This window comes from Anomaloglossus baeobatrachus, chromosome 5 (assembly GCF_048569485.1).
Source record: "Anomaloglossus baeobatrachus isolate aAnoBae1 chromosome 5, aAnoBae1.hap1, whole genome shotgun sequence".
NCBI classification, from domain to species: Eukaryota; Metazoa; Chordata; class Amphibia; order Anura; family Aromobatidae; genus Anomaloglossus; species Anomaloglossus baeobatrachus.
In genome coordinates this window covers 593495202-593518675 of record NC_134357.1, presented here as the reverse complement: position 1 = coordinate 593518675, position 23474 = coordinate 593495202, and the positions used below count along the sequence as shown (strand labels likewise).

General features: G+C 49.4%; 1 protein-coding gene across 1 annotated transcript in view; it reads left to right on the top strand.

Annotated features, from left to right (window-relative positions):
• Nucleotides 1–2093: 2093 nt before the first annotated feature.
• GAS7 (growth arrest specific 7) overlaps nucleotides 2094–23474 on the top strand; it is a 156914-nt gene continuing 135533 nt past the window's right edge. Inside the window, 1 exon segment of the mRNA XM_075351487.1 lies at nucleotides 2094–2346. Within this exon segment, the coding sequence (XP_075207602.1) occupies nucleotides 2167–2346 (180 nt within the window). The 5' untranslated portion in view covers nucleotides 2094–2166.

Here is a 23474-nt window from a genome sequence, read left to right as displayed (position 1 = left end):
CGGGGTCTGCACTCCGGGCTCTGCACGCATTGGCTTCTCTCCGCTCCGGGGCGGGGTCTGCACTCCGGGCTCTGCACGCATTGGTTGCTCTCCGCTCCTGGGCGGGGTCTGCACTCCGGGCTCTGCATGCATTGGCTGCTCCCCGCTCCGGGGCGGGGTCTGGTTTCCTGCGCTCTGCACGCATTGGCTGCTCTCCGCTCCGGGGCGGGGTCTGCACTCCGGGCTCTGCACGCATTGGCTTTTCTCCGCTCCTGGGCGGGGTCTGCTTTCCTGTGCTCTGCACTGATTGGCTGCTCTCCGCTCCTGGGCGGGGTGTGCTTTCCGTCGTTCTGCACGCATTGGCTTTTCTCCGCTCCGGGGCGGGGTCTGGTTTCCTGCGCTCTGCACGCATTGGCTGCTCTCCGCTCCGGGGCGGGGTCTGCACTCCGGGCTCTGCACGCATTGGCTGCTCTCCGCTCAGGGCGGGGTCTGGTTTCCTGCGCTCTGCACGCATTGGCTGCTCTCCGCTCAGGGCGGGGTCTGCACTCCTGTGCTATGCATGCATTGGCTGCTCTCCGCTCCTGGGCGGGGTCTGCACTCCGGGCTCTGCACGCATTGGCTGCTCTCCGCTCAGGGCGGGGTCTGGTTTCCTGCGCTCTGCACGCATTGGCTGCTCTCCGCTCAGGGCGGGGTCTGCACTCCGGGCTCTGCACGCATTGGCTGCTCTCCGCTCCGGGGCGGGGTCTGCACTCCTGTGCTATGCATGCATTGGCTGCTCTCCGCTCCTGGGCGGGGTCTGCACTCCGGGCTCTGCACGCATTGGCTGCTCTCCGCTCCGGGGCGGGGTCTGGTTTCCTGCGCTCTGCACGCATTGGCTGGTCTCCGCTCCGGGGCGGGGTCTGCACTCCGGGCTCTGCACGCATTGGCTGCTCTCCGCTCCGGGGCGGGGTCTGCACTCCGGGCTCTGCACGCATTGGCTGCTCTCCGCTCCGGGGCGGGGTCTGCACTCCGGGCTCTGCACGCATTGGCTGCTCTCCGCTCCAGGGCGGGGTCTGGTTTCCTGCGCTCTGCACGCATTGGCTGCTCTCCGCTCCTGGGCGGGGTCTAGTTTCCTGCGCTCTGCATGCATTGGCTGTCTCCGCTCCGGGGCGGGGTCTGCACTCCTGTGCTATGCACGCATTGGCTGCTCTCCGCTCCTGGGCGGGGTCTGCACTCCTGTGCTATGCACGCATTGGCTGCTCTCCGCTCCTGGGCGGGGTCTGGTTTCCTGTGCTCTGCACGCATTGGCTGTCTCCGCTCCTGGGCGGGGTCTGCACTCCGGGCTCTGCACGCATTGGCTGCTCTCCGCTCCTGGGCGGGGTCTGCACTCCGGGCTCTGCACGCATTGGCTGCTCTCCGCTCCGGGGCGGGGTCTGGTTTCTTGCGCTCTGCACGCATTGGCTGCTCTCCGCTCCAGGGCGGGGTCTGGTTTCCTGCGCTCTGCACGCAGTGGCTGCTCTCCGCTCCGGGGCGGGGTCTGCACTCCGGGATCTGCACGCATTGGCTGCTCTTCGCTCCGGGGCGGGGTCTGGTTTCCTGCGCTCTGCACGCAGTGGCTGCTCTCCGCTCCGGGGCGGGGTCTGCACTCCGGGATCTGCACGCATTGGCTGCTCTTCGCTCCGGGGCGGGGTCTGGTTTCCTGCGCTCTGCACGCATTGGCTGCTCTCCGCTCCTGGGTGGGGTCTGCACTCCGGGATCTGCACGCATTGGCTGTCTCCGCTCCGGGGCGGGGTCTGCACTCCGGGCTCTGCACGCATTGGCTGCTCTCCGCTCCGGGGCGGGGTCTGCACTCCGGGCTCTGCATGCATTGGCTGCTCTCCGCTCCGGGGCGGGGTCTGCACTCCGGGATCTGCACGCATTGGCTGCTCTTCGCTCCGGGGCGGGGTCTGGTTTCCTGCGCTCTGCACGCATTGGCTGCACTCCGCTCCGGGGCGGGGTCTGGTTTCCTGCGCTCTGCACGCATTGGCTGCTCTCCGCTCCGGGGCGGGGTCTGCACTCCGGGCTCTGCACGCATTGGCTGCTCTCCGCTCCGGGGCGGGGTCTGCACTCCGGCTGTGCCGCCGCTTCGCCGCTGCTGTCAGTCCTGTGCTGGCTGCTGCACGCTGAGCACGGAGCCGCCGTCATGCAGGGTTAGCGCCGGCTCCGGACATGTCTGCCGCGCTGTGCCGGACGCTGTACGCCTTCTCCGGGGAGCAGCACCAGCAGGGGCTGAGGTTCGAGGCTGGAGAGGTGATCGCCGTGCTGCAGGTGCTGGACGGAGGCTGGTGGGAGGGCGAGAAGGACGGGCGGCGAGGATGGTTCCCGGCCAGCTACGTGCAGCTCCTGGAGGTGAGGCGCCCGGCAGTGTTGTCATAGGGGCCGTGCCTGACCGGACCGGTGTACTGACCATGCGTGACTGACTGTACCGGTGTGCTGACCATGAGTGCCTGACTGTGCCGGTGTACTGACCATGAGTGCCTGACTGTGCCGGTGTACTGACCATGAGTGCCTGACTGTGCCGGTGTGCTGACCATGAGTGACTGACTGTGCCGGTGTACTGACCATGAGTGCCTGACTGTGCCGGTGTGCTGACCATGAGTGACTGACTGTACCGGTGTACTGACCATGAGTGCCTGACTGTACCGGTGTACTGACCATGAGTGCCTGACTGTGCCGGTGTACTGACCATGCGTGACTGACTGTACCGGTGTGCTGACCATGAGTGCCTGACTGTACCGGTGTGCTGACCATGAGTGCCTGACTGTACCGGTGTGCTGACCATGAGTGCCTGACTGTACCGGTGTGCTGACTATGCGTGCCTGACCGGACCGCTGTGCTGACCATGAGTGACTGACTGTACCGGTGTGCTGACCATGAGTGCCTGACTGTACCGGTGTGCTGACCATGAGTGCCTGACTGTACCGGTGTGCTGACCATGAGTGCCTGACTGTACCGGTGTACTGACCATGAGTGCCTGACTGTGCCGGTGTGCTGACCATGAGTGCCTGACTGTACCGGTGTGCTGACCATGAGTGCCTGACTGTACCGGTGTGCTGACCATGAGTGCCTGACTGTACCGGTGTGCTGACCATGAGTGCCTGACTGTACCGGTGTACTGACCATGAGTGCCTGACTGTACCGGTGTACTGACCATGAGTGCCTGACTGTGCCGGTGTGCTGACCATGAGTGCCTGACTGTACCGGTGTACTGACCATGAGTGCCTGACTGTGCCGGTGTGCTGACTATGAGTGCCTGACTGTACCGGTGTGCTGACCATGAGTGACTGACTGTACCGGTGTACTGACCATGAGTGCCTGACTGTACCGGTGTGCTGACCATGAGTGCCTGACTGTGCCGGTGTGCTGACCATGAGTGCCTGACTGTGCCGGTGTGCTGACCATGAGTGCCTGACTGTGCCGGTGTGCTGACCATGAGTGCCTGACTGTACCGGTGTACTGACCATGAGTGCCTGACTGTACCGGTGTGCTGACCATGAGTGCCTGACTGTACCGGTGTACTGACCATGAGTGCCTGACTGTACCGGTGTACTGACCATGAGTGCCTGACTGTACCGGTGTGCTGACCATGAGTGCCTGACTGTACCGGTGTGCTGACCATGCGTGCCTGACTGTACCGGTGTGCTGACCATGAGTGCCTGACTGTACCGGTGTGCTGACCATGAGTGCCTGACTGTACCGGTGTACTGACCATGAGTGACTGACTGTGCCGCTGTGCTGACCATGAGTGACTGACTGTACCGGTGTGCTGACCATGAGTGCCTGACTGTGCCGGTGTGCTGACTATGCGTGACTGACCGGACCGGTGTGCTGACCATGAGTGACTGACTGTACCGGTGTGCTGACCATGAGTGACTGACTGTGCCGGTGTGCTGACCATGAGTGCCTGACCGGACTGGTGTACTGACCATGCGTGATTGACTGTGCCGGTGTGCTGACCATGAGTGCCTGACTGTACCGGTGTGCTGACCATGAGTGCCTGACTGTACCGGTGTGCTGACCATGAGTGCCTGACTGTACCGGTGTACTGACCATGAGTGCCTGACTGTGCCGGTGTGCTGACCATGAGTGCCTGACTGTACCGGTGTGCTGACCATGAGTGCCTGACTGTACCGGTGTGCTGACCATGAGTGCCTGACTGTACCGGTGTGCTGACCATGAGTGACTGACTGTACCGGTGTACTGACCATGAGTGACTGACTGTGCCGGTGTACTGACCATGAGTGCCTGACTGTGCCGGTGTGCTGACCATGAGTGCCTGACTGTGCCGGTGTGCTGACCATGAGTGCCTGACTGTACCGGTGTGCTGACCATGAGTGACTGACTGTACCGGTGTGCTGACCATGAGTGACTGACTGTGCCGGTGTACTGACCATGAGTGACTGACTGTACCGGTGTACTGACCATGAGTGCCTGACCGTGCCGGTGTACTGACCATGAGTGACTGACCGTGCCGGTGTACTGACCATGAGTGACTGACTGTGCCGGTGTGCTGACCATGAGTGCCTGACTGTGCCGGTGTGCTGACCATGAGTTACTGACTGTGCCGGTGTGCTGACCATGAGTGACTGACTGTACCGGTGTGCTGACCATGAGTGACTGACTGTACCGGTGTGCTGACCATGAGTGCCTGACTGTACCGGTGTGCTGACCATGAGTGCCTGACTGTGCCGGTGTACTGACCATGAGTGCCTGACTGTGCCGGTGTACTGACCATGAGTGCCTGACTGTGCCGGTGTACTGACCATGAGTGCCTGACTGTGCCGGTGTACTGACCATGAGTGCCTGACTGTGCCGGTGTGCTGACCATGAGTGCCTGACTGTGCCGGTGTGCTGACCATGAGTGCCTGACTGTACCGGTGTGCTGACCATGAGTGCCTGACTGTACCGCTGTGCTGACCATGAGTGCCTGACTGTACCGCTGTGCTGACCATGAGTGCCTGACTGTACCGCTGTGCTGACCATGAGTGCCTGACTGTGCCGCTGTGCTGACCATGAGTGACTGACTGTGCCGGTGTACTGACCATGAGTGACTGACTGTGCCGGTGTGCTGACCATGAGTGACTGACTGTGCCGGTGTGCTGACCATGAGTGACTGACTGTGCCGGTGTGCTGACCATGAGTGACTGACTGTGCCGGTGTGCTGACCATGAGTGACTGACTGTGCCGGTGTGCTGACCATGAGTGACTGACTGGGCCGGTGTGCTGACCATGAGTGACTGACTGGGCCGGTGTGCGGACCATGAGTGACTGACTGTGCCGGTGTGCTGACTATGAGTGCCTGACTGTGCCGGTGTACTGACTATGAGTGCCTGACCGTACCGGACCGGTGTGCTGACCACGAGTGCCGCTGGTGGGGGTCGCCATGTAGTGTATCTGGGTCCTGTGTCTCCGGTCACGTTGTACCCAGCGCTCAGTGTCAGGAGGCGGCTGCAGCTGCTGAAAGCTCCTACTCTTGTAATGATGGGATCCGCCTGTGCCCGGCTGTCCTCTGCGGCTGGGATCCGCCTGTGCCCGGCTGTCCTCTGCGGCTGGGATCCGCCTGTGCCCGGCTGTCCTCTGCGGCTGGGATCCGCCTGTGCCCGGCTGTCCTCTGCGGCTGGGATCCGCCTGTGCCCGGCTGTCCTCTGCGGCTGGGATCCGCCTGTGCCCGGCTGTCCTCTGCGGCTGGGATCCGCCTGTGCCCGGCTGTCCTCTGCGGCTGGGATCCGCCTGTGCCCGGCTGTCCTCTGCGGCTGGGATCCGCCTGTGCCCGGCTGTCTAATGCGGCTGGGATCCGCCTGTGCCCGGCTGTCTAATGCGGCTGGGATCCGCCTGTGCCCGGCTGTCTTCTGCGGCTGGGATCCGCCTGTGCCCGGCTGTCTTCTGCGGCTGGGATCCGCCTGTGCCCGGCTGTCCTCTGCGGCTGGGATCCGCCTGTGCCCGGCTGTCCTCTGCGGCTGGGATCCGCCTGTGCCCGGCTGTCCTCTGCGGCTGGGATCCGCCTGTGCCCGGCTGTCCTCTGCGGCTGGGATCCGCCTGTGCCCGGCTGTCCTCTGCGGCTGGGATCCGCCTGTGCCCGGCTGTCCTCTGCGGCTGGGATCCGCCTGTGCCCGGCTGTCCTCTGCGGCTGGGATCCGCCTGTGCCCGGCTGTCCTCTGCGGCTGGGATCCGCCTGTGCCCGGCTGTCCTCTGCGGCTGGGATCCGCCTGTGCCCGGCTGTCCTCTGCGGCTGGGATCCGCCTGTGCCCGGCTGTCCTCTGCGGCTGGGATCCGCCTGTGCCCGGCTGTCCTCTGCGGCTGGGATCCGCCTGTGCCCGGCTGTCCTCTGCGGCTGGGATCCGCCTGTGCCCGGCTGTCCTCTGTGGCGAGTTTTTTTTACTTGTCCAAAAATTGAAAAAATAAAATGTTTTGATACTTTGTTTTTTTTTTTTTTATAACTGATTATATAACTTGACCCCTGCCCTGACCCCGGCCCCTGCCCTGAACCGCTCCCTGACCCCTGCCCTGACCCCGGCCCCTGCCCTGACCCCGGCCCCTGCCCTGAACCGCTCCCCGACCCCTGCCCTGACCCAGGCCCTGACCCCAGCCCCTGAACCGCTCCCCGGCCCCTGCCCTGACCCCGGCCCCTGCCCTGACCCCGGCCCCTGCCCTGACCCCGGCCCCTGCCCTGAACCGCTCCCCGACCCCTGCCCTGACCCCTGCCCTGACCCCAGCCCCTGAACCGCTCCCCGGCCCCTGCCCTGACCCCAACCCCTGCACCGCTCCCCGACCCCTGCCCTGACCCCGGCCCCTGCCCTGAACCGCTCCCCGACCCCTGCCCTGACCCCTGCCCTGACCCCAGCCCCTGAACCGCTCCCCGACCCCTGCCCTGACCCCGGCCCCTGCCCTGAACCGCTCCCTGACCCCTGCCCTGACCCCAGCCCCTGCACTGCTCCCCGACCCCTGCCCTGACCCCAGCCCCTGCACCGCTCCCCGACCCCTGCCCTGACCCCAGCCCCTGCCCTGCCCCGCTCCCCGGCCCCTGCCCCGCTCCCCGGCCCCTGCACCGCTCCCCGACCCCTGCCCTGACCCCGGCCCCTGCCCTGAACCGCTCCCCGACCCCTGCCCTGACCCCAGCCCCTGCACCGCTCCCTGACCCCTGCCCTGACCCCAGCCCCTGCACCGCTCCCTGACCCCAGCCCCTGAACCGCTCCCCGGCCCCTGCCCTGACCCCAGCCCCTGCCCTGCCCCGCTCCCCGGCCCCTGCCCCGCTCCCCGGCCCCTGCCCCGCTCCCCGGCCCCTGCCCCGCTCCCCGGCCCCTGCCCCGCTCCCCGACCCCTGCCCCGCTCCCCGGCCCCTGCCCCGCTCCCCGGCCCCTGCCCCGCTCCCCGACCCCTGCCCTGACCCCGGCCCCTGCCCTGAACCGCTCCCTGACCCCTGCCCTGACCCCAGCCCCTGCACCGCTCCCTGACCCCTGCCCTGACCCCAGCCCCTGCACCGCTCCCTGACCCCTGCCCTGACCCCAGCCCCTGCACCGCTCCCTGACCCCTGCCCTGACCCCAGCCCCTGCACCGCTCCCCGACCCCTGCCCTGACCCCAGCCCCTGAACCGCTCCCCGGCCCCTGCCCTGACCCCAGCCCCTGCCCTGCCCCGCACCCCGGCCCCTGCCCCGCACCCCGGCCCCTGCCCCGCTCCCCGGCCCCTGCCCCTACTGGACTCTGGCACACTCTTGGTGTCCTCACCATTAATTATACCCAACTGTTATATAAAACGTATGTGCTGCACAACACGCACCAGATACAGCAGAGACCGCCTGATACATAGCCACATTCTGCAGAGCATTGCCCCCCCCCCCCCCCATACTGTGCCTGTTATCATGAATTGTCCTCACTTTCCAGCTGAAGCTTCTCACATCTCATTATTGTCCCCAACTGTGATCTCCTGACACCGCAATCACCAACAGCAGCGAGGCATTGTGTGACCGGAGCGTCACCATACACTGCGCTAGACACCGCCTGTCACCGGAGACAACGAGCGGCCAGAGGGGCAGTATTATAGTAGTTATATTCTTGTACATAGAGGCAGTATTATAGTAGTTATATTCTTGTACATAGGAGCAGTATTATAGTAGTTATATTCTTGTATATAGGGGCAGTATTATAGCAGTTATATTCTTGTATATAGGGGCAGTATTATAGTAGTTATATTCTTGTACATAGGGGCAGTATTATAGTAGTTATATTCTTGTATATAGGGGCAGTATTATAGTAGTTATATTCTTGTATATAGGGGCAGTATTATAGTAGTTATATTCTTGTATATAGGGGCAGTATTATAGTAGTTATATTCTTGTACATAGAGGCAGTATTATAGTAGTTATATTCTTGTATATAGGGGTAGTATTATAGTAGTTATATTCTTGTATATAGGGGCAGTATTATAGTAGTTATATTCTTGTATATAGGGGCAGTATTATAGCAGTTATATTCTTGTATATAGGGGCAGTATTATAGCAGTTATATTCTTGTATATAGGGGCAGTATTATAGTAGTTATATTCTTGTATATAGGGGCAGTATTATAGTAGTTATATTCTTGTACATAGGGGCAGTATTATAGTAGTTATATTCTTGTATATAGGGGCAGTATTATAGTAGTTATATTCTTGTATATAGGGGCAGTATTATAGTAGTTATATTCTTGTACATAGAGGCAGTATTATAGTAGTTATATTCTTGTATATAGGGGTAGTATTATAGTAGTTATATTCTTGTACATAGGAGCAGTATTATAGTAGTTATATTCTTGTATATAGGGGCAGTATTATAGCAGTTATATTCTTGTATATAGGGGCAGTATTATAGTAGTTATATTCTTGTATATAGGGGCAGTATTATAGTAGTTATATTCTTGTACATAGGGGCAGTATTATAGTAGTTATATTCTTGTATATAGGGGCAGTATTATAGTAGTTATATTCTTGTATATAGGGGCAGTATTATAGTAGTTATATTCTTGTATATAGGGGCAGTATTATAGTAGTTATATTCTTGTACATAGGAGCAGTATTATAGTAGTTATATTCTTGTATATAGGGGCAGTATTATAGCAGTTATATTCTTGTATATAGGGGCAGTATTATAGTAGTTATATTCTTGTATATAGGGGCAGTATTATAGTAGTTATATTCTTGTACATAGGGGCAGTATTATAGTAGTTATATTCTTGTATATAGGGGCAGTATTATAGTAGTTATATTCTTGTATATAGGGGCAGTATTATAGTAGTTATATTCTTGTATATAGGGGCAGTATTATAGTAGTTATATTCTTGTACATAGAGGCAGTATTATAGTAGTTATATTCTTGTATATAGGGGTAGTATTATAGTAGTTATATTCTTGTATATAGGGGCAGTATTATAGTAGTTATATTCTTGTATATAGGGGCAGTATTATAGTAGTTATATTCTTGTATATAGGGGCAGTATTATAGTAGTTATATTCTTGTACATAGGGGCAGTATTATAGTAGTTATATTCTTGTATATAGGGGCAGTATTATAGTAGTTATATTCTTGTATATAGGGGCAGGATTATAGTAGTTATATTCCTGTATATAGGGGCAGTATTATAGTAGTTATATTCTTGTATATAGAGGCAGTATTATAGTAGTTATATTCTTGTATATAGGGGCAGTATTATAGTAATTATATTCTTGTATATAGGGGGCAGTATTATAGTAGTTATATTCTTGTATATAGGGGGCAGTATTATAGTAGTTATATTCTTGTATATAGGGGCAGTATTATAGTAATTATATTCTTGTATATAGGGGCAGTATTATAGTAATTATATTCTTGTATATAGGGGGCAGTATTATAGTAGTTATATTATTGTATATAGGGGCAGTATTATAGTAGTTATATTCTTGTATATGGGGGCAGTATTATAGTAGTTATATTCTTGTATATAGGGGTAGTATTATAGTAGTTATATTCTTGTACATAGGGGCAGTATTATAGTAGTTATATTCTTGTACATAGGGGGCAGTATTATAGTAGTTATATTCTTGTACATAGGGGGCAGTATTATAGTAGTTATATTCTTGTATATAGGGGCAGTATTATAGTAGTTATATTCTTGTATATAGGGGCAGTATTATAGTAGTTATATTCTTGTATATAGGGGCAGTATTATAGTAGTTATATTCTTGTATATAGGGGGCAGTATTATAGTAGTTATATTCTTGTATATAGGGGCAGTATTATAGTAGTTATATTCTTGTATATAGGGGCAGTATTATAGTAGTTATATTCTTGTATATAGTAGCAGTATTATAGTAGTTATATTCTTGTATATAGTAGCAGTATTATAGTAGTTATATTCTTGTACATAGGGGCAGTATTATAGTAGTTATATTCTTGTATATAGGGGGCAGTATTATAGTAGTTATATTCTTGTATATAGGGGGCAGTATTATAGTAGTTATATTCTTGTATATAGGGGGCAGTATTATAGTAGTTATATTCTTGTATATAGTAGCAGTATTATAGTAGTTATATTCTTGTACATAGGGGCAGTATTATAGTAGTTATATTCTTGTATATAGGGGGCAGTATTATAGTAGTTATATTCTTGTATATAGTAGCAGTATTATAGTAGTTATATTCTTGTACATAGGGGCAGTATTATAGTAGTTATATTCTTGTATATAGGGGCAGTATTATAGTAGTTATATTCTTGTATATAGGGGGCAGTATTATAGTAGTTATATTCTTGTACATAGGGGGCAGTATTATAGTTATATTCTTGTACATAGGGGCCAGTATTATAGTAGTTATATTCTTGTATATAGGGGCAGTATTATAGTAGTTATATTCTTGTATATAGGGGCAGTATTATAGTAGTTATATTCTTGTACATAGGGGCAGTATTATAGTAGTTATATTCTTGTATATAGGGGCAGTATTATAGTAGTTATATTCTTGTATATAGGGGGCAGTATTATAGTAGTTATATTCTTGTATATAGGGGCAGTATTATAGTAGTTATATTCTTGTATATAGGGGCAGTATTATAGTAGTTATATTCTTGTATATAGAGGCAGTATTATAGTAGTTATATTCTTGTATATAGGAGGCAGTATTATAGTAGTTATATTCTTGTATATAGGGGGCAGTATTATAGTAGTTATATTCTTGTATATAGGGGGCAGTATTATAGTAGTTATATTCTTGTATATAGGGGGCAGTATTATAGTAGTTATATTCTTGTATATAGGGGCAGTATTATAGTAGTTATATTCTTGTATATAGGGGGCAGTATTATAGTAGTTATATTCTTGTATATAGAGGCAGTATTATAGTAGTTATATTCTTGTATATAGGGGGCAGTATTATAGTAGTTATATTCTTGTACATAGGAGCAGTATTATAGTAGTTATATTCCTGTATATAGGGGCAGTATTATAGTAGTTATATTCTTGTACATAGGGGCAGTATTATAGTAGTTATATTCTTGTATATAGGGGCAGTATTATAGTAGTTATATTCTTGTATATAGGGGCAGTATTATAGTAGTTATATTCTTGTATATAGGGGACAGTATTATAGTAGTTATATTCTTGTATATAGGGGACAGTATTATAGTAGTTATATTCTTGGACATAGGGGCAGTATTATAGTAGTTATATTCTTGTATATAGGAGCAGTATTATAGTAGTTATATTCTTGTACATAGGGGGCAGTATTATAGTAGTTATATTCTTGTATATAGGGGGCAGTATTATAGTAGTTATATTCTTGTACATAGGGGGCAGTATTATAGTAGTTATATTCTTGTACATAGGGGTCAGTATTATAGTAGTTATATTCTTGTACATAGGAGCAGTATTATAGTAGTTATATTCTTGTATATAGGGGGCAGTATTATAGTAGTTATATTCTTGTATATAGGGGGCAGTATTATAGTAGTTATATTCTTGTATATAGGGGGCAGTATTATAGTAGTTATATTCTTGTACATAGGAGCAGTATTATAGTAGTTATATTCTTGTATATAGGGGGCAGTATTATAGTAGTTATATTCTTGTATATAGGAGCAGTATTATAGTAGTTATATTCTTGTACATAGGAGCAGTATTATAGTAGTTATATTCTTGTATATAGGGGCAGTATTATAGTAGTTATATTCTTGTATATAGGAGCAGTATTATAGTAGTTATATTCTTGTACATAGGAGCAGTATTATAGTAGTTATATTGGAGAGTGATGTGCTGCGGTGTATTATATGGGCAGTGATGTGCTGCGGTGTATTATATGGGCAGTGATGTGCTGTGGTGTGTTATATGGGCAGTGATGTGCTGTATTATATGGGTAGTGATGTGCTGCGGTGTATTATATGGGTAGTGATGTGCTGTGGTGTATTATATGGGTAGTGATGTGCTGCGGTGTATTATATGGGTAGTGATGTGCTGGGGTGTATTATATGGGCAGTGATGTGCTGTGGTGTATTATATGGGTAGTGATGTGCTGTGGTGTATTATATGGGTAGTGATGTGCTGGGGTGTATTATATGGGTAGTGATGTGCTGTGGTGTATTATATGGGTAGTGATGTGCTGTGGTGTATTATATGGGTAGTGATGTGCTGCGGTGTATTATATGGGTAGTGATGTGCTGTGGTGTATTATATGGGCAGTGATGTGCTGCGGTGTATTATATGGGCAGTGATGTGCTGCGGTGTATTATATGGGCAGTGATGTGCTGCGGTGTATTATATGGGCAGTGATGTGCTGTGGTGTATTATATGGGCAGTGATGTGCTGTGGTGTATTATATGGGCAGTGATGTGCTGTGGTGTATTATATGGGCAGTGATGTGCTGGGGTGTATTATATGGGCAGTGATGTGCTGCGGTGTATTATATGGGCAGTGATGTGCTGCGGTGTATTATATGGGCAGTGATGTGCTGCGGTGTATTATATGGGCAGTGATGTGCTGCGGTGTATTATATGGGCAGTGATGTGCTGCGGTGTATTATATGGGTAGTGATGTGCTGAGGTGTATTATATGGGCAGTGATGTGCTGCGGTGTATTATATGGGCAGTGATGTGCTGCGGTGTATTATATGGGCAGTGATGTGCTGGGGTGTATTATATGGGCAGTGATGTGCTGTGGTGTATTATATGGGCAGTGATGTGCTGCGGTGTATTATATGGGCAGTGATGTGCTGCGGTGTATTATATGGGCAGTGATGTGCTGCGGTGTATTATATGGGCAGTGATGTGCTGTGGTGTATTATATGGGCAGTGATGTGCTGCGGTGTATTATATGGGCAGTGATGTGCTGTGGTGTATTATATGGGCAGTGATGTGCTGTGGTGTATTATATGGGCAGTGATGTGCTGTGGTGTATTATATGGGCAGTGATGTGCTGTGGTGTATTATATGGGCAGTGATGTGCTGCGGTGTATTATATGGGCAGTGATGTGCTGCGGTGTATTATATGGGCAGTGATGTGCTGCGGTGTATTATATGGGCAGTGATGTGCTGCGGTGTATTATATGGGCAGTGATGTGCTGCGGTGTATTATATGGGCAGTGATGTGCTGTGGTGTATTATATGGGCAGTGATGTGCTGCGGTGTATTATATGGGCAGTGATGTGCTGCGGTGTATTATATGGGCAGTGATGTGCTGCGGTGTATTATATGGGCAGTGATGTGCTGTGGTGTATTATATGGGCAGTGATGTGCTGTGGTGTATTATATGGGCAGTGATGTGCTGCGGTGTATTATATGGGTAGTGATGTGCTGCGGTGTATTATATGGGCAGTGATGTGCTGCGGTGTATTATATGGGTAGTGATGTGCTGCGGTGTATTATATGGGCAGTGATGTGCTGCGGTGTATTATATGGGTAGTGATGTGCTGGGGTGTATTATATGGGCAGTGATGTGCTGCGGTGTATTATATGGGCAGTGATGTGCTGTGGTGTATTATATGGGTAGTGATGTGCTGTGGTGTATTATATGGGCAGTGATGTGCTGCGGTGTATTATATGGGCAGTGATGTGCTGGGGTGTATTATATGGGCAGTGATGTGCTGTGGTGTATTATATGGGCAGTGATGTGCTGCGGTGTATTATATGGGCAGTGATGTGCTGCGGTGTATTATATGGGCAGTGATGTGCTGCGGTGTATTATATGGGCAGTGATGTGCTGCGGTGTATTATATGGGCAGTGATGTGCTGTGGTGTATTATATGGGTAGTGATGTGCTGTGGTGTATTATATGGGCAGTGATGTGCTGCGGTGTATTATATGGGCAGTGATGTGCTGCGGTGTATTAAATGGGTAGTGATGTGCTGTGGTGTATTATATGGGCAGTGATGTGCTGCGGTGTATTATATGGGCAGTGATGTGCTGTGGTGTATTATATGGGTAGTGATGTGCTGTGGTGTATTATATGGGCAGTGATGTGCTGCGGTGTGTTATATGGGTAGTTATGTGCTGTGGTGTATATGGGCAGTGATGTGCTGTGGTGTATTATATGGGCAGTGATGTGCTGCGGTGTATTATATGGGCAGTGATGTGCTGTGGTGTATTATATGGGTAGTGATGTGCTGTGGTGTATTATATGGGCAGTGATGTGCTGCGGTGTGTTATATGGGTAGTTATGTGCTGTGGTGTATATGGGCAGTGATGTGCTGTGGTGTATTATATGGGCAGTGATGTGCTGTGGTGTATTATATGGGCAGTGATGTGCTGCGGTGTATTATATGGGCAGTGATGTGCTGTGGTGTATTATATGGGCAGTGATGTGCTGGGGTGTATTATATGGGCAGTGATGTGCTGCGGTGTATTATATGGGCAGTGATGTGCTGCGGTGTATTATATGGGCAGTGATGTGCTGTGGTGTATTATATGGGCAGTGATGTGCTGCGGTGTATTATATGGGTAGTGATGTGCTGTGGTGTATTATATGGGTAGTGATGTGCTGTGGTGTATTATATGGGTAGTGATGTGCTGTGGTGTATTATATGGGCAGTGATGTGCTGCGGTGTATTATATGGGTAGTGATGTGCTGTGGTGTATTATATGGGCAGTGATGTGCTGCGGTGTATTATATGGGCAGTGATGTGCTGTGGTGTATTATATGGGTAGTGATGTGCTGTGGTGTATTATATGGGCAGTGATGTGCTGTGGTGTATTATATGGGCAGTGATGTGCTGTGGTGTATTATATGGGTAGTGATGTGCTGTGGTGTATTATATGGGCAGTGATGTGCTGGGGTGTATTATATGGGCAGTGATGTGCTGTGGTGTATTATATGGGCAGTGATGTGCTGGGGTGTATTATATGGGCAGTGATGTGCTGGGGTGTATTATATGGGCAGTGATGTGCTGCGGTGTATTATATGGGTAGTGATGTGCTGCGGTGTATTATATGGGCAGTGATGTGCTGGGGTGTATTATATGGGCAGTGATGTGCTGCGGTGTATTATATGGGTAGTGATGTGCTGCGGTGTATTATATGGGTAGTGATGTGCTGTGGTGTATTATATGGGTAGTGATGTGCTGCGGTGTATTATATGGGTAGTGATGTGGTGTATTATATGGGTAGTGATGTGCTGTGGTGTATTATATGGGTAGTGATGTGCTGCGGTGTATTATATGGGCAGTGATGTGCTGCGGTGTATTATATGGGCAGTGATGTGCTGCGGTGTATTATATGGGCAGTGATGTGCTGTGGTGTGTTATATGGGCAGTGATGTGCTGCGGTGTATTATATGGGCAGTGATGTGCTGTGGTGTATTATATGGGCAGTGATGTGCTGCGGTGTATTATATGGGTAGTGATGTGCTGGGGTGTATTATATGGGCAGTGATGTGCTGTGGTGTATTATATGGGTAGTGATGTGCTGGGGTGTATTATATGGGCAGTGATGTGCTGCGGTGTATTATATGGGCAGTGATGTGCTGCGGTGTATTATATGGGCAGTGATGTGCTGCGGTGTATTATATGGGCAGTGATGTGCTGTGGTGTATTATATGGGCAGTGATGTGCTGCGGTGTATTATATGGGCAGTGATGTGCTGCGGTGTATTATATGGGCAGTGATGTGCTGTGGTGTATTATATGGGTAGTGATGTGCTGTGGTGTATTATATGGGCAGTGATGTGCTGGGGTTTATTATATGGGCAGTGATGTGCTGGGGTTTATTATATGGGCAGTGATGTGCTGCGGTGTATTATATGGGCAGTGATGTGCTGTGGTGTATTATATGGGCAGTGATGTGCTGTGGTGTATTATATGGGCAGTGATGTGCTGCGGTGTATTATATGGGCAGTGATGTGCTGTGGTGTATTATATGGGTAGTGATGTGCTGTGGTGTATTATATGGGCAGTGATGTGCTGGGGTTTATTATATGGGCAGTGATGTGCTGGGGTTTATTATATGGGCAGTGATGTGCTGCGGTGTATTATATGGGCAGTGATGTGCTGCGGTGTATTATATGGGCAGTGATGTGCTGTGGTGTATTATATGGGCAGTGATGTGCTGCGGTGTATTATATGGGTAGTGATGTGCTGTGGTGTATTATATGGGCAGTGATGTGCTGCGGTGTATTATATGGGCAGTGATGTGCTGCGGTGTATTATATGGGCAGTGATGTGCTGTGGTGTATTATATGGGTAGTGATGTGCTGTGGTGTGTTATATGGGTAGTGATGTGCTGTGGTGTATTATATGGGCAGTGATGTGCTGCGGTGTATTATATGGGCAGTGATGTGCTGTGGTGTATTATATGGGTAGTGATGTGCTGTGGTGTGTTATATGGGCAGTGATGTGCTGTGGTGTATTATATGGGCAGTGATGTGCTGCGGTGTATTATATGGGCAGTGATGTGCTGTGGTGTGTTATATGGGCAGTGATGTGCTGTGGTGTATTATATGGGTAGTGATGTGCTGTGGTGTATTATATGGGTAGTGATGTGCTGTGGTGTATTATATGGGCAGTGATGTGCTGTGGTGTATTATATGGGTAGTGATGTGCTGCGGTGTATTATATGGGCAGTGATGTGCTGTGGTGTATTATATGGGTAGTGATGTGCTGTGGTGTATTATATGGGCAGTGATGTGCTGTGGTGTATTATATGGGCAGTGATGTGCTGCGGTGTATTATATGGGCAGTGATGTGCTGTGCTGTATTATATGGGCAGTGATGTGCTGCGGTGTATTATATGGGTAGTGATGTGCTGCGGTGTATTATATGGGCAGTGATGTGTTGTGGTGTATTATATGGGTAGTGATGTGCTGTGGTGTATTATATGGGCAGTGATGTGCTGTGGTGTATTATATGGGCAGTGATGTGCTGTGGTGTATTATATGGGTAGTGATGTGCTGTGGTGTATTATATGGGCAGTGATGTGCTGTGGTGTATTATATGGGCAGTGATGTGCTGCGGTGTATTATATGGGTAGTGATGTGCTGTGGTGTATTATATGGGCAGTGATGTGCTGTGGTGTATTATATGGGTAGTGATGTGCTGTGGTGTATTATATGGGCAGTGATGTGCTGTGGTGTATTATATGGGCAGTGATGTGCTGTGGTGTATTATATGGGCAGTGATGTGCTGCGGTGTATTATATGGGCAGTGATGTGCTGTGGTGTATTATATGGGTAGTGATGTGCTGTGGTGTATTATATGGGTAGTGATGTGCTGTGGTGTATTATATGGGCAGTGATGTGCTGTGGTGTATTATATGGGCAGTGATGTGCTGTGGTGTATTATATGGGCAGTGATGTGCTGCGGTGTATTATATGGGCAGTGATGTGCTGCGGTGTATTATATGGGCAGTGATGTGCTGTGGTGTATTATATGGGCAGTGATGTGCTGCGGTGTATTATATGGGCAGTGATGTGCTGTGGTGTATTATATGGGCAGTGATGTGCTGTGGTGTATTATATGGGCAGTGATGTGCTGTGGTGTATTATATGGGCAGTGATGTGCTGTGGTGTATTATATGGGCAGTGATGTGCTGCGGTGTATTATATGGGCAGTGATGTGCTGCGGTGTATTATATGGGCAGTGATGTGCTGCGGTGTATTATATGGGCAGTGATGTGCTGCGGTGTATTATATGGGCAGTGATGTGCTGTGGTGTATTATATGGGCAGTGATGTGCTGCGGTGTATTATATGGGCAGTGATGTGCTGCGGTGTATTATATGGGCAGTGATGTGCTGTGGTGTATTATATGGGTAGTGATGTGCTGTGGTGTATTATATGGGTAGTGATGTGCTGTGGTGTAGTATATGGGCAGTGATGTGCTGCGGTGTATTATATGGGCAGTGATGTGCTGCGGTGTATTATATGGGCAGTGATGTGCTGCGGTGTATTATATGGGCAGTGATGTGCTGTGGTGTATTATATGGGTAGTGATGTGCTGTGGTGTATTATATGGGCAGTGATGTGCTGCGGTGTATTATATGGGCAGTGATGTGCTGTGGTGTATTATATGGGCAGTGATGTGCTGCGGTGTATTATATGGGCAGTGATGTGCTGTGGTGTATTATATGGGCAGTGATGTGCTGTGGTGTATTATATGGGCAGTGATGTGCTGCGGTGTATTATATGGGTAGTGATGTGCTGCGGTGTATTATATGGGTAGTGATGTGCTGGGGTGTATTATATGGGCAGTGATGTGCTGTGGTGTATTATATGGGTAGTGATGTGCTGCGGTGTATTATATGGGCAGTGATGTGCTGTGGTGTATTATATGGGCAGTGATGTGCTGTGGTGTATTATATGGGTAGTGATGTGCTGCGGTGTATTATATGGGCAGTGATGTGCTGCGGTGTATTATATGGGCAGTGATGTGCTGTGGTGTATTATATGGGCAGTGATGTGCTGTGGTGTATTATATGGGCAGTGATGTGCTGCGGTGTATTATATGGGCAGTGATGTGCTGCGGTGTATTATATGGGCAGTGATGTGCTGCGGTGTATTATATGGGCAGTGATGTGCTGTGGTGTATTATATGGGCAGTGATGTGCTGCGGTGTATTATATGGGCAGTGATGTGCTGTGGTGTATTATATGGGCAGTGATGTGCTGTGGTGTATTATATGGGCAGTGATGTGCTGCGGTGTATTATATGGGCAGTGATGTGCTGTGGTGTATTATATGGGTAGTGATGTGCTGTGGTGTATTATATGGGTAGTGATGTGGTGCGGTGTATTATATGGGCAGTGATGTGCTGCGGTGTATTATATGGGTAGTGATGTGCTGAGGTGTATTATATGGGTAGTGATGTGGTGTATTATATGGGTAGTGATGTGCTGCGGTGTATTATATGGGTAGTGATGTGGGTGTATTATATGGGTAGTGATGTGCTGTGGTGTATTATATGGGTAGTGATGTGCTGCGGTGTATTATATGGGTAGTGATGTGGTGTATTATATGGGTAGTGATGTGCTGCGGTGTATTATATGGGTAGTGATGTGGTGTATTATATGGGTAGTGATGTGCTGTGGTGTATTATATGGGTAGTGATGTGCTGCGGTGTATTATATGGGTAGTGATGTGGGTGTATTATATGGGTAGTGATGTGCTGTGGTGTATTATATGGGCAGTGATGTGCTGCGGTGTATTATATGGGTAGTGATGTGCTGCGGTGTATTATATGGGTAGTGATGTGGTGTATTATATGGGTAGTGATGTGCTGTGGTGTATTATATGGGTAGTGATGTGCTGTGGTGTATTATATGGGCAGTGATGTGCTGTGGTGTATTATATGGGCAGTGATGTGCTGCGGTGTATTATATGGGTAGTGATGTGCTGTGGTGTATTATATGGGTAGTGATGTGCTGCGGTGTATTATATGGGCAGTGATGTGCTGTGGTGTATTATATGGGTAGTGATGTGCTGTGGTGTATTATATGGGCAGTGATGTGCTGTGGTGTATTATATGGGCAGTGATGTGCTGCGGTGTATTATATGGGCAGTGATGTGCTGTGCTGTATTATATGGGCAGTGATGTGCTGCGGTGTATTATATGGGTAGTGATGTGCTGCGGTGTATTATATGGGCAGTGATGTGTTGTGGTGTATTATATGGGCAGTGATGTGCTGCGGTGTATTATATGGGCAGTGATGTGTTGTGGTGTATTATATGGGTAGTGATGTGCTGTGGTGTATTATATGGGCAGTGATGTGCTGTGGTGTATTATATGGGCAGTGATGTGCTGTGGTGTATTATATGGGCAGTGATGTGCTGCGGTGTATTATATGGGCAGTGATGTGCTGTGGTGTATTATATGGGTAGTGATGTGCTGTGGTGTATTATATGGGCAGTGATGTGCTGCGGTGTATTATATGGGTAGTGATGTGCTGTGGTGTATTATATGGGCAGTGATGTGCTGTGGTGTATTATATGGGCAGTGATGTGCTGCGGTGTATTATATGGGCAGTGATGTGCTGCGGTGTATTATATGGGCAGTGATGTGCTGTGGTGTATTATATGGGCAGTGATGTGCTGCGGTGTATTATATGGGCAGTGATGTGCTGTGGTGTATTATATGGGCAGTGATGTGCTGTGGTGTATTATATGGGCAGTGATGTGCTGTGGTGTATTATATGGGCAGTGATGTGCTGCGGTGTATTATATGGGTAGTGATGTGCTGGGGTGTATTATATGGGTAGTGATGTGCTGGGGTGTATTATATGGGCAGTGATGTGCTGTGGTGTATTATATGGGTAGTGATGTGCTGCGGTGTATTATATGGGTAGTGATGTGCTGGGGTGTATTATATGGGCAGTGATGTGCTGTGGTGTATTATATGGGTAGTGATGTGCTGCGGTGTATTATATGGGCAGTGATGTGCTGTGGTGTATTATATGGGCAGTGATGTGCTGTGGTGTATTATATGGGCAGTGATGTGCTGTGGTGTATTATATGGGCTAGTGATGTGCTGCGGTGTATTATATGGGCAGTGATGTGCTGCGGTGTATTATATGGGCAGTGATGTGCTGCGGTGTATTATATGGGCAGTGATGTGCTGCGGTGTATTATATGGGCAGTGATGTGCTGCGGTGTATTATATGGGCAGTGATGTGCTGCGGTGTATTATATGGGCAGTGATGTGCTGCGGTGTATTATATGGGTAGTGATGTGCTGTGGTGTATTATATGGGCAGTGATGTGCTGGGGTGTATTATATGGGCAGTGATGTGCTGCGGTGTATTATATGGGTAGTGATGTGCTGTGGTGTATTATATGGGTAGTGATGTGCTGTGGTGTATTATATGGGCAGTGATGTGCTGCGGTGTATTATATGGGCAGTGATGTGCTGTGGTGTATTATATGGGCAGTGATGTGCTGCGGTGTATTATATGGGCAGTGATGTGCTGCGGTGTATTATATGGGCAGTGATGTGCTGCGGTGTATTATATGGGCAGTGATGTGCTGTGGTGTATTATATGGGCAGTGATGTGCTGTGGTGTATTATATGGGCAGTGATGTGCTGTGGTGTATTATATGGGTAGTGATGTGCTGCGGTGTATTATATGGGTAGTGATGTGCTGGGGTGTATTATATGGGCAGTGATGTGCTGGGGTGTATTATATGGGCAGTGATGTGCTGTGGTGTATTATATGGGTAGTGATGTGCTGCGGTGTATTATATGGGCAGTGATGTGCTGTGGTGTATTATATGGGCAGTGATGTGCTGTGGTGTATTATATGGGTAGTGATGTGCTGCGGTGTATTATATGGGCAGTGATGTGCTGCGGTGTATTATATGGGCAGTGATGTGCTGTGGTGTATTATATGGGCAGTGATGTGCTGCGGTGTATTATATGGGCAGTGATGTGCTGCGGTGTATTATATGGGCAGTGATGTGCTGCGGTGTATTATATGGGCAGTGATGTGCTGTGGTGTATTATATGGGCAGTGATGTGCTGCGGTGTATTATATGGGCAGTGATGTGCTGCGGTGTATTATATGGGCAGTGATGTGCTGTGGTGTATTATATGGGCAGTGATGTGCTGTGGTGTATTATATGGGCAGTGATGTGCTGCGGTGTATTATATGGGTAGTGATGTGCTGCGGTGTATTATATGGGTAGTGATGTGCTGTGGTGTATTATATGGGCAGTGATGTGCTGTGGTGTATTATATGGGGCAGTGATGTGCTGCGGTGTAGTATATGGGCAGTGATGTGCTGCGGGTGTATTATATGGGCAGTGATGTGCTGCGGTGTATTATATGGGCAGTGATGTGCTGTGGTGTATTATATGGGTAGTGATGTGCTGTGGTGTATTATATGGGCAGTGATGTGCTGTGGTGTATTATATGGGCAGTGATGTGCTGTGGTGTATTATATGGGCAGTGATGTGCTGCGGTGTATTATATGGGTAGTGATGTGCTGCGGTGTATTATATGGGTAGTGATGTGGTGCGGTGTATTATATGGGTAGTGATGTGCTGTGGTGTATTATATGGGTAGTGATGTCCTGTGGTGTATTATATGGGCAGTGATGGTGCTGCGGTGTATTATATGGGCAGTGATGTGCTGCGGTGTATTATATGGGCAGTGATGTGCTGCGGTGTATTATATGGGTAGTGATGTGCTGTGGTGTATTATATGGGCAGTGATGTGCTGTGGTGTATTATATGGGTAGTGATGTGCTGCGGTGTATTATATGGGTAGTGATGTGCTGCGGTGTATTATATGGGCAGTGATGTGCTGCGGTGTATTATATGGGCAGTGATGTGGTGCGGTGTATTATATGGGCAGTGATGTGCTGTGGTGTATTATATGGGTAGTGATGTGCTGTGGTGTATTATATGGGTAGTGATGTGCTGTGGTGTATTATATGGGCAGTGATGTGCTGTGGTGTATTATATGGGTAGTGATGTGCTGTGGTGTATTATATGGGCAGTGATGTGCTGTGGTGTATTATATGGGCAGTGATGTGGTGCGGTGTATTATATGGGCAGTGATGTGCTGTGGTGTATTATATGGGTAGTGATGTGCTGTGGTGTATTATATGGGTAGTGATGTGCTGTGGTGTATTATATGGGCAGTGATGTGCTGTGGTGTATTATATGGGCAGTGATGTGCTGTGGTGTGTTTATATGGGCAGTGATGTGCTGTGGTGTGTTATATGGGCAGTGATGTGCTGCGGTGTGTTATATGGGTAGTGATGTGGTGCGGTGTATTATATGGGCAGTGATGTGCTGCGGTGTATTATATGGGCAGTGATGTGCTGCGGTGTATTATATGGGCAGTGATGTGCTGTGGTGTATTATATGGGTAGTGATGTGCTGCGGTGTATTATATGGGCAGTGATGTGGTGCGGTGTATTATATGGGCAGTGATGTGCTGTGGTGTATTATATGGGTAGTGATGTGCTGTGGTGTATTATATGGGTAGTGATGTGCTGTGGTGTATTATATGGGCAGTGATGTGCTGCGGTGTATTATATGGGCAGTGATGTGCTGTGGTGTAT